Source organism: Salvelinus namaycush, chromosome 42 (assembly GCF_016432855.1).
Source record: "Salvelinus namaycush isolate Seneca chromosome 42, SaNama_1.0, whole genome shotgun sequence".
Lineage (NCBI taxonomy): Eukaryota > Metazoa > Chordata > Actinopteri > Salmoniformes > Salmonidae > Salvelinus > Salvelinus namaycush.
Window position 1 is genome coordinate 4,560,256 of NC_052348.1, and position 15,286 is coordinate 4,575,541.

At 45.0% G+C, this 15,286-nt stretch overlaps 1 protein-coding gene across 1 annotated transcript in view; it reads left to right on the top strand.

Annotated features, from left to right (window-relative positions):
* Nucleotides 1-10,553, top strand: part of LOC120034714 (neuromedin-K receptor-like) — a 36,888-nt gene extending 26,335 nt beyond the window's left edge. The window contains exons 4-5 of the mRNA XM_038981322.1: nt 9,761-9,957; nt 10,235-10,553. Of these exons, the coding sequence (XP_038837250.1) occupies nt 9,761-9,957; nt 10,235-10,553 (516 nt within the window). The remainder of the gene's footprint in view (nt 1-9,760; nt 9,958-10,234) is intronic.
* Nucleotides 10,554-15,286: the final 4,733 nt, after the last annotated feature.

Below are 15,286 nucleotides of genomic sequence, written 5' to 3' on the forward strand. Positions count from 1 at the left end.
GCCATGAAACCGTAATAATTTACAGTTTCAACCAGGGATGTACCCTGTGATCCCGCCTGACATTTGATCTCGGCACCAGCACATGTTTGGTGTTGTTACTTGCTCTTATTTCAGAACTGGTTCTCTTTTTGATTGTTTTATAGTTTTTGTTGTTGTTGTTGTTGTGAAATGCACCTCACATGAACCTGATTTCCTTTGACTTAGTTTGAGCAACGCAGTGATGGAGGGTTAGTTAACCTTGCACTTATACACAGTTCCAATTCCTCAGTGGGTTTGAATGGGCCATAAATACAGACTAGAAGTCATTTAGGATAAAAGCACCTGCTAACTGACTGGATCATTTTTATAAGCCTGTTGCTGGATTTGGCCATTAACGTCCCTGCCAAACCCTTTTAACCTTAGCTAGAAGAGGGCTGAGAGAGGTTCATTAGGCTGAATGTCACCCATTGTCAAACCGTCAGGTCCTACTCGGTGGTCAGATTAAAAGTAATTATCACGAGGTCAGCGATCTGTTCCCACCAAGCTCAACTTACCCAATGCTGTGACAGCTTCGGCAGACCACCAGTGCTCTCGCGTCAACTACCTGCTGTGTAATGCGTCATGGATACCCTTTCTCCCGCTTTATGTAGCTCCGGAGAGAATTCTACCAGACACCATTTGCTCGTCATTAGACCCAGAGTCCCAGACACACTGTACATACAAAGAGATGCCACCGCTTCATAAGCTTTAGGCCACATTATTAACCATCCAGAAGAGAATGCAGGTAGAGCTAGTTGATCCGTGATTATAAGCTCCTAATTGTTATTGTTCATAAACAAGGTAACTGACAGCTTGATTGATCACTTGATTATCCTTTCCATGTTGGAAGTTAATGAATAAAGTTTGACCTGCGTTTCAATGTGATCCATTGTCAAAGCTGTGAAACCACTTGAGAGAAGCTAAAGAATGTAAATGCTGATTTCATCACCGAAGAGTGTTTTGTAATGTTTTCAACTATGAACCCCTCTAAAGAGCACCTTCTTCTAATTCATTTAGCCTAACTTGTTTAACCCAAGCAGCTGTCGTAAAATGTTTTTTCGTGCCTTTTTTGGAGTTGTGTTCGTGTGTGCCCCAACAGACTGCGATCACGACCAAACCATTCATCGTCAGATGCCCTTGTTGTTGTTCCCTGTATGACTATCCTTAGTCTGTGATGAAGGGCTAACACCAGTTTGGTGGAGTCTTCTCCACCAAAGTGAGATTGACTTCAGAGCTCCTACATCAAGGGGATTCAATTCCGACCTTAAGGAGCTGAAGTACTGCTGTATTTGTATTTATTTTCTACTTGGGAGTTTTAAAAGGATAGTTCGGCCAAATAACAAAGTGATATATTAGTTTCCTTACCCTGTAAGCAGTCTATGTACAAGGTAAAAGAGCAATCCTGGTTTGGTTTAAATGGCCACTATCTCCAGACGCTAACTTATTTTGCACTCTTGGCCCAAAACCAATGCAAGTAAATATCCCTGATGTTAGCATTTTTCATGTATCATATGTAATACGTGTTAAACATGACCAAGCCCAGAGACATACTGTAGTTAAATTTAAGTCTTTAGGATGTCTATATCTGTGGGATGTCATATCAGTTATGCTGCAGAATGAGGACCCAAAAGCGACGTAATAGTAACAGAGTCTTTATTCCAGAATAAAACAAATAATGATTCTCCTGGATACTATCCTCTCGTCAACAGAGAGGAAGGACTGGAGACGCGACCACAGACTGCAGGTCGCTTCAGGAAGGCACTGGCCGTAGCTGACATTGACACCTGCTCACACGCAGCATCTGAAGAAGGCAAAGAACACGACAGGGCGGAACAAGGACACAGGAACAGCAAACGTCAAACAAGAATCCGACAAGGACAGAAGCGGAAAACAGAGGGAGAAATAGGGACTCTAATCAGAGGGTAAAATAGGGGACAGGTGTGAAAGATTAAATGAGGTAGTTAGGAGAATGAGGAACAGCTGGGAGCAGGAACAATAGAGAGAGAGCGAGAGAGGAAGAGAGGGAGGGGAAGAGAGAGGGAAAGAACCTACTAAGACCAGCAGAGGGAGACAAAAGGAAGGGAAGCACAGGGACAAGACATGATAATCAAATGACAAAACATGACAGTACCCCCCCACTCACCGAGCGCCTCCTGGCGCACTCGAGGAGGAACCCTGGCGGCAACGGAGGAAATCATCAATCAACGAACGGTCCAGAACGTCCCGAGATGGAACCCAACTCCTCTCCTCAGGACCGTAACCCTCCCAATCCACTAAGTACTGGTGACCACGTCCCCGAGAACGCATGTCCATGATCTTCCGTACCTTGTAAATAGGTGCGCCCTCGACAAGGACGGGAGGGGGGGAGGGAAGACGAACGGGAGCGCGAAGAAAAGGCTTGACACAAGAGACATGGAAGACAGGGTGGACGCGACGAAGATGTCGCGGAAGAAGCAGTCGCACAGCGACAGGATTGACGACCTGAGAGACACGGAACGGACCAATGAACCGCGGAGTCAACTTGCGAGAAGCTGTCGTAAGGGGAAGGTTACGAGTGGAAAGCCACACTCTCTGACCGCGACAATACCTAGGACTCTTAATCCTACGTTTATTGGCGGCTCTCACAGTCTGCGCCCTGTAACGGCAAAGTGCAGACCTGACCCTCCTCCAAGTGCGCTCACAACGTTGGACAAAAGCCTGAGCGGAGGGAACGCTGGACTCGGCGAGCTGGGACGAGAACAGAGGAGGCTGGTAACCAAGACTACTCTGAAACGGAGATAGCCCGGTAGCAGACGAAGGAAGCGAGTTGTGAGCGTACTCAGCCCAGGGGAGCTGTTCTGCCCAAGACGCAGGGTTTCGAAACGAAAGGCTGCGTAAAATGCGACCAATCGACTGATTGGCCCTTTCTGCTTGACCGTTAGACTGGGGATGAAACCCGGAAGAGAGACTGACGGAAGCACCGATCAAACGACAGAACTCCCTCCAAAACTGTGACGTGAATTGCGGACCTCTGTCTGAAACGGCGTCTAACGGGAGGCCATGAATTCTGAACACATTCTCAATGATGATTTGTGCCGTCTCCTTAGCGGAAGGAAGCTTAGCGAGGGGAATGAAATGTGCCGCCTTAGAGAACCTATCGATAACCGTAAGAATCACAGTCTTCCCCGCAGACGAAGGCAGACCGGTAATAAAGTCTAAGGCGATGTGAGACCATGGTCGAGAAGGAATGGGAAGCGGTCTGAGACGACCGGCAGGAGGAGAGTTACCTGACTTAGTCTGCGCGCAGTCCGAACAAGCAGCCACGAAACGGCGCGTGTCCCGCTCCTGAGTAGGCCACCAAAACCGCTGGCGAATAGAAGCAAGCGTACCCCGAACACCGGGGTGGCCAGCTAACTTGGCAGAATGAGCCCACTGAAGAACAGCCAGACGAGTAGAGACAGGAACAAACAGAAGGTTACTAGGACAAGCGCGCGGCGACGCAGTGTGAGTGAGCGCTTGCTTTACCTGTCTCTCAATTCCCCAGACAGTCAACCCGACAACACGCCCTTCAGGGAGAATCCCCTCGGGGTCGGTAGAAACCACAGAAGAACTAAAGAGACGGGATAAGGCATCAGGCTTGGTGTTCTTATTTCCCGGGCGATAGGAAATCACGAACTCGAAACGAGCGAAAAACAACGCCCAACGAGCTTGACGTGCATTAAGTCGTTTGGCAGAACGGATGTACTCAAGGTTCTTATGGTCAGTCCAAACGACAAAAGGAACGGTCGCCCCCTCCAACCACTGTCGCCATTCGCCTATGGCTAAACGGATAGCGAGCAGTTCGCGGTTACCCACATCATAGTTGCGTTCCGATGGCGACAGGCGATGAGAAAAGTAAGCGCAAGGATGAACCTTATCGTCAGACTGGAAGCGCTGGGACAGAATGGCTCCCACGCCCACCTCTGAAGCGTCAACCTCGACAATAAATTGTTTAGTGACGTCAGGAGTAACAAGGATAGGAGCGGATGTAAAACGCTTCTTGAGGAGATCAAAAGCTCCCTGGGCGGAACCGGACCACTTAAAGCAAGTCTTGACAGAAGTCAGAGCTGTGAGAGGGGCAGCCACTTGACCGAAATTACGAATGAAACGCCGATAGAAATTAGCGAAACCGAGAAAGCGCTGCAACTCGACACGTGACTTAGGGACGGGCCAATCGCTGACAGCCTGGACCTTAGCGGGATCCATCTGAATGCCTTCAGCGGAAATAACAGAACCAAGAAAAGTGACAGAGGAGACATGAAAGGCGCACTTCTCAGCCTTCACGTAGAGACAATTCTCTAAAAGGCGCTGGAGTACACGTCGAACGTGCTGAACATGAATCTCGAGTGACGGTGAAAAAATCAGGATATCGTCAAGGTAAACGAAAACAAAAATGTTCAGCATGTCTCTCAGTACATCATTAACTAATGCCTGAAAGACAGCTGGAGCATTAGCGAGACCGAACGGCAGAACCCGGTATTCAAAATGCCCTAACGGAGTGTTAAACGCCGTTTTCCACTCGTCCCCCTCTCTGATGCGTACGAGATGGTAAGCGTTACGAAGGTCCAACTTAGTAAAGAACCTGGCTCCCTGCAAAATCTCGAAGGCTGACGACATAAGGGGAAGCGGATAACGATTCTTAACCGTTATGTCATTCAGCCCTCGATAATCCACGCAGGGGCGCAGAGTACCGTCCTTCTTCTTAACAAAGAAAAATCCCGCTCCGGCGGGAGAGGAAGAAGGCACCACGGTACCGGCGTTGAGAGAAACAGACAGATAATCCTCGAGAGCCTTACGTTCGGGAGCCGACAGAGAGTATAGTCTACCCCGAGGGGGAGTGGTCCCCGGAAGGAGATCAATACAACAATCATACGACCGGTGAGGAGGAAGGGAGCTGGCTCTGGACCGACTGAAGACCGTGCGCAGATCATGATATTCCTCCGGCACTCCTGTCAAATCACCAGGTTCCTCCTGAGTAGAGGGGACAGAAGACACAGGAGGGATAGCAGACATTAAACACTTCACATGACAAGAAACGTTCCAGGATAGGATAGAATTACTAGACCAATCAATAGAAGGATTATGACATACTAGCCAGGGATGACCCAAAACAACAGGTGTAAAAGGTGAACGAAAAATCAAAAAGGAAATGGTCTCACTGTGGTTACCAGATACTGTGAGGGTTAAAGGTAGTGTCTCACATCTGATACTGGGGAGAAGACTACCATCTAAGGCGAACATGGGCGTGGGCTTCCCTAACTGTCTGAGAGGAATGTCATGTTTCCGAGCCCATGCTTCGTCCATAAAACAACCCTCAGCCCCAGAGTCTATCAAGGCACTGCAGGAAGCAGCTGAACCGGTCCAGCGTAGATGGACCGACAAGGTAGTACAGGATCTTGATGGAGAGACAGGAGTAGTAGCGCTCACCAGTAGCCCTCCGCTTACTGATGAGCTCTGGCTTTTACTGGACATGACATGACAAAATGTCCCGCAGAACCGCAATAGAGGCAAAGGCGGTTGGTGATTCTCCGTTCCCTCTCCTTAGTCGAGATGCGAATACCTCCCAGCTGCATGGGCTCAGTCTCTGAGCCGGTGGGAGGAGATGGTTGAGATGCGGAGAGGGGAAACACCGTTAACGCGAGCTCTCTTCCACGAGCTCGGTGACGAAGATCTACCCGTCGTTCTATGCGGATGGCGAGTGCAATCAAAGAGTCCACGCTGGAAGGAACCTCCCGGGAGAGAATCTCATCCTTAACCTCAGCGTGAAGTCCCTCCAGAAAACAAGCGAGCAACGCCGGCTCGTTCCAGTCACTGGAGGCAGCAAGAGTGCGAAACTCTATAGAGTAATCCGTTATGGATCGATCGCCTTGACATAGGGAAGCCAGGGCCCTGGAAGCCTCCTTCCCAAAAACTGAACGATCAAAAACCCGTATCATCTCCTCTTTAAAGTTCTGATAATCGTTAGAACACTCAGCCCTTGCCTCCCAGATAGCTGTGCCCCACTCCCGAGCCCGACCAGTAAGGAGTGATATGACGTAAGCGATCCGAGCTCTCTCTCTTGAGTACGTGTTGGGCTGGAGAGAGAACACAATATCACACTGGGTGAGAAAGGAGCGACACTCAGTGGGCTGCCCAGAGTAACATGGTGGGTTATTAACCCTAGGTTCCGGAGACTCGGAAGACCAGGAAGTAGCTGGTGGCACGAGATGAAGACTCTGAAACTGTCCAGAGAGATCGGAGACCTGAGCGGCCAGGGTCTCAACGGCATGACGAGCAGCAAACAATTCCTGCTCGTGTCTGCCGAGCATTGCTCCCTGGAACTCGACGGCAGTGTTGAGAGAATCCATAGTCGCTGGGTCCATCTTGGTCGGATTCTTCTGTTATGCTGCAGAATGAGGACCCAAAAGCGACGTAATAGTAACAGAGTCTTTATTCCAGAATAAAACAAATAATGATTCTCCTGGATACTATCCTCTCGTCAACAGAGAGGAAGGACTGGAGACGCGACCACAGACTGCAGGTCGCTTCAGGAAGGCACTGGCCGTAGCTGACATTGACACCTGCTCACACGCAGCATCTGAAGAAGGCAAAGAACACGACAGGGCGGAACAAGGACACAGGAACAGCAAACGTCAAACAAGAATCCGACAAGGACAGAAGCGGAAAACAGAGGGAGAAATAGGGACTCTAATCAGAGGGTAAAATAGGGGACAGGTGTGAAAGATTAAATGAGGTAGTTAGGAGAATGAGGAACAGCTGGGAGCAGGAACAATAGAGAGAGAGCGAGAGAGGAAGAGAGGGAGGGGAAGAGAGAGGGAAAGAACCTACTAAGACCAGCAGAGGGAGACAAAAGGAAGGGAAGCACAGGGACAAGACATGATAATCAAATGACAAAACATGACAATATCAGTATATAAACACTTTTCCACCATTTAGTGCTTTGCATTCAACTACTACTGTTTCCCTGACACAGATTAAGCCGAGTGCTGGACTAAAAGGCATGCTCATTGGAGAATCTCAAAGGTTTAGCGAATATAGGTTAAATCTAAAGAGCAAAGTGAGAGAATAGAATCTATGTGAAAGGCTTTGGGGAGTTTCTCAGACTGTTTGACTGACAGACTAACCATTCACTGGAGATCACAATCACTATTGCTCTATGGCTGGCAGCCATCTTGTCACATGACATTGTGAACATAGTATAGTTGATTAGACAATATCATGAGATGACCTACTGTACCTGGTTTAGTGATGACACAGTAGTAACACAATAGTGAACACAACAGTGAAGATACAGTTGAAGTCGGAAGTTTACATACACTTAGGTTGGAGTCATTAAAACTCGTTTTTCAACCACTCCACAAATTTCTTGTCAACAAACTATAGTTTTGGCAAGTCGGTTAGGATATCTACTTCGTGCATGACACAAGTAATGTTTCCAACAATTGTTTACAGACTGATTATTTCACTTATAATTCCCTGTATCACAATTCAAGTAGGTCAGAAGTTTACATACACTAAGTTGACTGTGACTTTAAACAGCTTGGAAAATTCCAGGAAAATTATGTCATGGCTTTAGAAGCTTCTGATAGGCTAATTGACATAATTTGAGTCAATTGGAGGTGTACCTGTGGATGTATTTCAAGGCCTACCTTCAAACTCAGTGACTCTTTGCTTGACATCATGGGAAAATCAAAAGAAATCAAACCAAACAAACCAACCACCTCATAAAACAAATTGTAGACCTCCACAAGTCTGGTTCATCCTTGGGAGCAATTTCCAAACGCCTGAAGGTACCACGTTCATCTGTACAAACAATAGTATGCAAGTATAAACACCATGGGACCACGCAGCCTTCATACCGCTCAGGAAGATCAACGTACTTTGGTGCGAAAAGTGCAAATCAATCCCAGAACAACAGCAAAGGATCTTGTGAAGATGCTGGAGGAAACAGATACAAAAGTATCTATATCCACAGTAAAACGAGTCCTATATCGACATAACCTGAAAGGCCGCTCAGCAAGGAAGAAGCCACTGCTCCAAAACCACCATAAAAAAGCCAGACTACGGTTTGCAACTGCACATGGGGACAAAGATTGTACTTTTTGGAGAAATGTCCTCTGGTCTGATGAAACAAAAATAGAACTGTTTGGCCATAATGACCATCGTTATGTTTGGAGGAGAAAGTGGGAGGCTTGCAAGCCGACGAACACCATCCCAACCGTGAAGCACGAGGGTGGCAGCATCATGTTGTGGGGGTGCTTTGCTGCAGGAGGGACTGGTGCACTTCACAAAATAGATGGCATCATGAGGCAGGAAAATTATGTGGATATATTGAAGCAACATCTCAAGACATCAGTCAGGAAGTTGAAGCTTGGTCGCAAATGCGTCTTCCAAATTGGCAATGACCCCAAGCATACTTCCAAAGTTGTGGCAAAATGGCTTAAGGACAACAAAGTCAAGGTATTGGAGTGGCCATCACAAAGCCCTGACCTCAATCCTATAGAACATTTGTGGGCAGAACTGAAAAAGCGTGTGCGAGCATGGAGGCCTACAATCCTGACTCAGTTACACCAGCTCTGTCAGGAGGAATGGGCCAAAATTCCCCCAACTTATTGTGCGAAGCTTATGGAAGGCTACCCGAAACGTTTGACCCAAGTTAAACAATTTAAAGGCAATACTACCAAATACTATTTGAGTGTATGTAAACTTCTGACCCACTGGGAATGTGATGAAAGAAATAAAAGCTGAAATAAATAATTCTATCTACTATTATTCTGCCATTTCACATTCTTAAAATAAAGTGGTGATCATAACTGACCTAAGACAGGGAATCTTTACTAGGATTAAATGTCAGGAATTGTGAATAACTAAGTTTAAATGTATTTGACTAAGGTGTATGTAAACTTCCGACTTTAACTGTACATGGACAAAAATCTTCCTCACTGACAAGACGGACATAGTGCAGTTTGCATGGTCCAGACGTGTCTGAGCTTTGATATTCGGTGTAAAGAAACAAGAGTCAAATTCTAATTAGATTAAATTTGTCAGAACTCCTCCATACAAGGCAACAAAGTGCTAACTTTTTACGAATGCAGATCTGATTTCAAGTTTAGAAATGCCCTTTGATGATTTTAAATGACACAACCAGTTCAAGAATTTCACAGGATCTTCGAAGTGAGCTGCTTCCTTTGGGATGGCCCTAGATTGTCAGGTTATAGAATGCACCTAATTCTATTGTGGCTCTACCATCTCCAATGTATGGACCATCAATGGTTGTTCTGACCATTTATGTGCAAATGACGCATTTCTATTTTGAGGTTGTGTGGTTCTTTTGAAAGGGGTTGTCGTGATGAAAAAAGTATATCCTAAATTGCTGTGGCTTCCAGGACGGAATGAAAATGCCAACCTGATGATGAATCAATCATGGTGCCCACGCTTGTGAGAATATATTGAGTGTCACACATTCTGTCCATCTCAGAATCAGGCTCTCTGTGAAACCTGGCATGAGGTGGCCGACCAACTGTTGATTTTTGATCAAGTCTCAAAGCTACACAGAATAAAGACAATATACTTTGATTTTCCTCTTTCTCTCTCTCTCTCTTCTTATTCTCTCCTCTCTTTTTCTCATTGCTTTCTCCCCCTCCCTCTCTTCCACCCTGTCTCCCCCTTCTTCCCTGTCTCTCTATTCCTCCAATCGTCCCACTATCCCCTTCCTAACCCCCAGGTGGTGAAGATGATGATCATCGTGGTGGTGACCTTCGCCCTCTGCTGGCTGCCGTACCACGTCTACTTCATCGTGACAGGCCTCAACAAGGCTCTGATGAGGTGGAAGTCCATCCAGCAGGTCTACCTGTCAGTGCTGTGGCTGGCCATGAGCTCCACCATGTACAACCCCATCATCTACTGCTGCCTCAACAGCAGGTAGGATCCAGCACCTGAGTGCTGTTCAGTAGGCACCAAAACATACGATGAAGGTAACTCAGGTTACCCGTAACTCATTTAGATTTTCAGTTTAAAATGTTTTCTTCTTTGTGCCTACTGAACACAACCTAGCCAACCACTGGCTAGATAAATAAGACCAGATGAGAAAACTACCAGTGTACCTTCTTCAGAATTCATTGGCCACCCCTCAAATGTGAAATATCTGACCATGCACTCATTGTATATCTGTCTGGTTTGGGTTGTGGTTTGGATACAGGTTCCGGGCGGGCTTCAAGCGTGTGTTCTGTTGGTGCCCGTTTGTCCGGGTATCCAGCTATGACGAGCTGGAGCTGCGCAACAACACCACCCGCCACCGATCCGGTCACCAAGGCAGCATGTGCACCCTCTCCCGCGTGAACACCAGGACCAACAGCCCCAACGATCGCCACCACAGCTTCAAAAAGGCCGTCTCCAGCTGCCATGGCAATGCCAGTGTTAACGGAGATAACACTGGTAACCATGGCAACCAACCGGCGGTAGCCAAGTCCAACCTTTACAGTGACCCCGAGGATATGGCCGACGATCAATTCTCCTGAGATGTTGATGACGACCACAACCAGTTTCTAGAATGTTCACGAGTGGTTTGGAAAGTCGTTGTCAACGTTTCGCCCTCCGAACTGTCCCTCAAACATTCCAAGCAAGCCTTTACATATTTTTTTATTTTACCAAACATAATTATTTCTTGTGAGTTTGCTGCAAACGCGGTTGTTCTTTATAAAAGTATTTTCTGCTGGCTTGATGCAGTGAGAAACATTCTATTTTTTTTTCTATTTGCTTAGCTTTCGAAAGCATTTATTCCTGCCTTTTCTCATTTCCACACCCCCATCTCACGACACTGACTGGACATCTGGTAGGCTGCTGTCTCAACAGGCAGATTTGTGACATCTGGACTAAGCAATGAAGGCAGAGCTTACCAGTAGTTTACCAGTGTGTGTGTTTGTGCGCGCATCTATTACTCACTGGCTATTGCCTCAGGCAGTCTCCCACTGAAAGATTGTTAGGAGGGGTTGGTGGTTGGGCATATACACTACTGTTCAAACGTTTGGGGTCACTTAGAAATGTCCTTGTTTTTGAAAGAAAAGCAACATTTTTTGTCCATTACAATAACATCAAATTGATCATAAATACAGTGTAGACATTGTTAATGTTGTAAATAACTATTGTAGCTGGAAACGGCAGATTTTTTATGGAATATCTACATAGGCGTACAGAGGCCCATTATCAGCAACCATCACTCCTGTGTTCCAATGGCACGTTGTGTTTGCTAATCCAAGTTCATTATTTTAAAAGGCTAATTGATCATTAGAAAATCATTTTGCAATTATGTTAGCACAGCTGAAAATTGTTGTGCTGATTAAAACTTCTTATGGCTGCAATCCCGTTAACGGGATGATATGACAACAGCCAGTGAAAGTGCAGGGCACCAAATTCAAAAAACAGAAATCTCATAATTAAAATTCCTCAAACATACATGTATCTTATACCATTTTAAATGTAATCTTGTTGTTAATCCCACTAAAGTGTCCGATTTCAAATAGGCTTTACAGCGAAAGCACCACAAACGATTATGTTAGGTCACCGCAAAATCACAGAAAAACACAGCCATTTTTCCAACCAAAGACAGGAGTCACAAAAAGCAGAAATAGAGATAAAATGAATCACTAACCTTTGATGATCTTCATCAGATGATGATGTTCATGTTACACAATACATATATGTTTTGTTCGATAAAGTTCATATTTATATCCAAAAACCTCAGTTTACATTGGCGCCATGTTCAGAAATGCCTCCAAAATATCCGGAGAAATTGCAGAGAGCCACGTCAAATAACATAAATACTTTGATGAAAGATACATGTTTTACATAGAATTAAAGATACACTTGTTCTTAATGCAACCGCTGTGTCAGATTTCAAAAAGCTTTACGGCAAAAGCACAATATTCAATAATCTGAGAACAGCGTTAAGCCACAAAAGGAAGCCATACAGTTACCCGCCAAATTGTGCAGTCAACAAAACTCATAAATAGTATTACAATCTTCACTTACCTTTGCTGATCTTCGTCGGAATGCACTCCCAGGACTCCCACAAGAAATGTTTGTTTTGTTCGGTAATGTCCATCATTTATGTCCAAATAGCTATTTTTGTTAGCGTGTTTGGTAAACAAATCCAAAGTCAGGAAGCGCGTTCACTAAAAGCAGACAAAATGTCAAAAAGTTCCGTAACAGTCAGTAGAAACATGTCAAACGATGTATTGAATCAATCTTTAGAATGTTTTTAACATAACTCTTCAATAACAATTCCAACCGGAGAATTCCATTGACTTCAGATGTGCGATGGAACAGAGCTCCCTCTCATGTGAACGTGCATGATTAGAGCATGGTCAGGTCATGGTAGACCTGACTCATTCCTGTCTCCTTCAGCCCCACCTCACAGTAGAGGCCTCAGACAAGGTTCTACAGACTGTTGACATCTATTGGAAGCCGTAGGAAGTGGAAACAGATCCATATCCCACTGTGTATTCAATAGGGGCTGGGTTGAAAATCGACCAACCTCAGATTTCCCACTTCCTGTTTGGATTTCTTCTCAGGTTTTTGCCTGCCATATGAGTTCTGTTATACTCACAGACATCATTCAAACAGTTTTAGAAACTTCAGAGTGTTTTCTATCCAATAGTAATAATAATATGCATATATTAGCAACTGGGACTGAGGAGCAGGCAGTTTACTATGGGCCCCCCTGGGGACCTTTCATCCAAGCTACTCAATACTGCCCCTGCAGCCATAAGAAGTTAAAGAAGCAATCAAACTGGCCTTCTTTAGACTAGTTGAGTATCTGGAGCATCAGCATTTGTGGGTTCGATTACAGGCTCAAAATGGCCAGAAACAAATAACTTTCTTCTGAAACTCGTCAGTCTATTCTTGTTCTGAGAAATGAAAGCTATTCCATGTGAGAAATTGCCAAGAAACTGAAGATCTCGTAGAACGCTGTGTACTACTCCTTTCACAGAACAGCGCAAACTGGCTCTAACCAGAATAGAAAGAGGAGTGGGAGGCCCCGGTGCACAACTGAGCAAGAGGACAAGTACATTAGAGTGTCTAGTTTGAGAAACAGATGCCTCACAAGGCAGCTTCATTAAATAGTACCCACAAAACACCAGTCTCAACGTCAACAGTGAAGAGGCGACTCCGGGATGCTGGCCTTCTAGGCAGAGTTGCAAAGAAAAAGCCATATCTCAGATTGGCCAATAAAAATTAAAGATTAAGATGGGATAAAGAACACAGACGCTGGACAGAGGAAGATTGGAAAAGTGTTATGGACAGACAAATCTAAGTTTGAGGTGTTGGGATCACAAAGAAGAACATTCGTGAGATGCAGAAAAAATGCTGGAGGAGTGCTTGACGCCATCTGTCAAGGATGGTGGAGGCAATGTGATGGTCTGGGGGTGATTTGGTGGTGGTAAAGTGGGAGATTTGTACAGGGTAAAAGGGATCTTGAAGAATGAAGGCTATCACTCCATTCTGCAACGCCATGCCATACCCTGTGGACGGTGGAGCCAAGGAAGCATAGGGTGGTGGACGGTGGACGGTGCTTCAGGAAGCATAGGGTGAAATCTCTTCCGATTACCTCAACAAATTGACAACTAGAATGCCAAAGGTCTGCAAGGCTGTAATTGCTGCAAATGGAGGATTCTTTGACGTAAGCAAAGTTTGAAGGACACAATTATTATTTCAATTAAAAATCATTATTTATAACCTCGTCAACGTCTTGACTATATTTCCTATTCATTTTGCAACTCATTTCATGTATGTTTTCATGGGAAACAAGGACATTTCTAAGTGACCCCAAACTTTTGAACCCTAGTGTATATAACACAAAATATTGAAAAGGGAAGATTGTTTATTAATGTGTCTTTCTGTACCATAATCATACATCCTTTATCAGCTTGTCGTCAGTTCAGCAGACTGATACCACACAGATGGAAACAGCTGTGAACTGTATGCCCTGCTTTTATATTGTTTTTAGAGAGAGAGAGAGAGGCACCTGGGGAAAGATAGAGTATTCAATGTTTCTCTGTCAGCCTGCAATTTCCTGAGTATAAATGAGAATGATAGCATGTTCCATTTTGTTATTGAAATTTGATTCATAAGCTGCTTTTATCGTTATACGAATTGTACAGTGCCATTTATTTTTTAAATGTATGAGATATATGTCATATGTAAGCGAGGATTGTTTTATGCTTTTGTGATATACCGTGGTGTATACTTACTGTGGTTAAGGCAATTTTTAGCACATTAAATCACTGAGGGATAAACGCAGACACACACTCAGACATTCACAGACACACATGCACGCACACATACACACACACACATTTAGCCATCAACATGGAAGTATTTCATGAGAACGTACTGTGAAGTACTGTGCACTGTGTACTAAAACTAATCATCATGGGAAATAGTGCAGTATTAAAACACAATCTGAGAGTTTGATAAAAATCCACCCATCCATCTCTTTGATTCCATGAAGACATTTAATCCAGAGCTCTGGGCTCTTACATAAACATGCCAGTACCCGCTCTCCCTCTCTTTGATAAGCATCTCATCACCTTATAACACACACACACACTCACATGCACACGCGAGCGGTCGCATGCACACACTCGCATGGACAAGCGCACACACCCACGCGTGGGTTACACACACACACTAATCCCAGTGAAAGTATACTGCAGTTATTTATTGTGTAGTGGGATTATCACTGTAATGTCAATTGGCAATATAGGTCCTTCTAGCGTAGTACTACAAAATACTGTTAGTTATTGGTCATGCATAACCTGCAGTGTTACGTATTAAAGGTTGACCGGTTATGATTGCAGAGTCTGACAGAAAAAGTACTAGTCAAGTCATATATACTGTACAGGAGGTTGGTGGCACCTTAATTGGGGAGGATGGGCTCGTGGTAATGGCTGGAGAGGAATAAGTGAAATGGCATCAAATACATCAAACACATGCCATTTTATTCACTCTGTTCCAGCTATTAGTAGTCTTCCCCTCAGCAGCCTCCACTGATACACTGATTACACCAAATATTAGGTTCACCTACCAAATGCTGAGTTGAACCCAATAAAAGGCCACAATAAAATATGCAGTTTTGTCACATCACACAATGCCACAGATGTCTCAAGTTTTGAGGGAGTGTGCAATTGGCTTGCTGACTGCAGGAATGTCCACTAGAGGTGTTGCCAGATAATTCAATGTTCCAATCTCT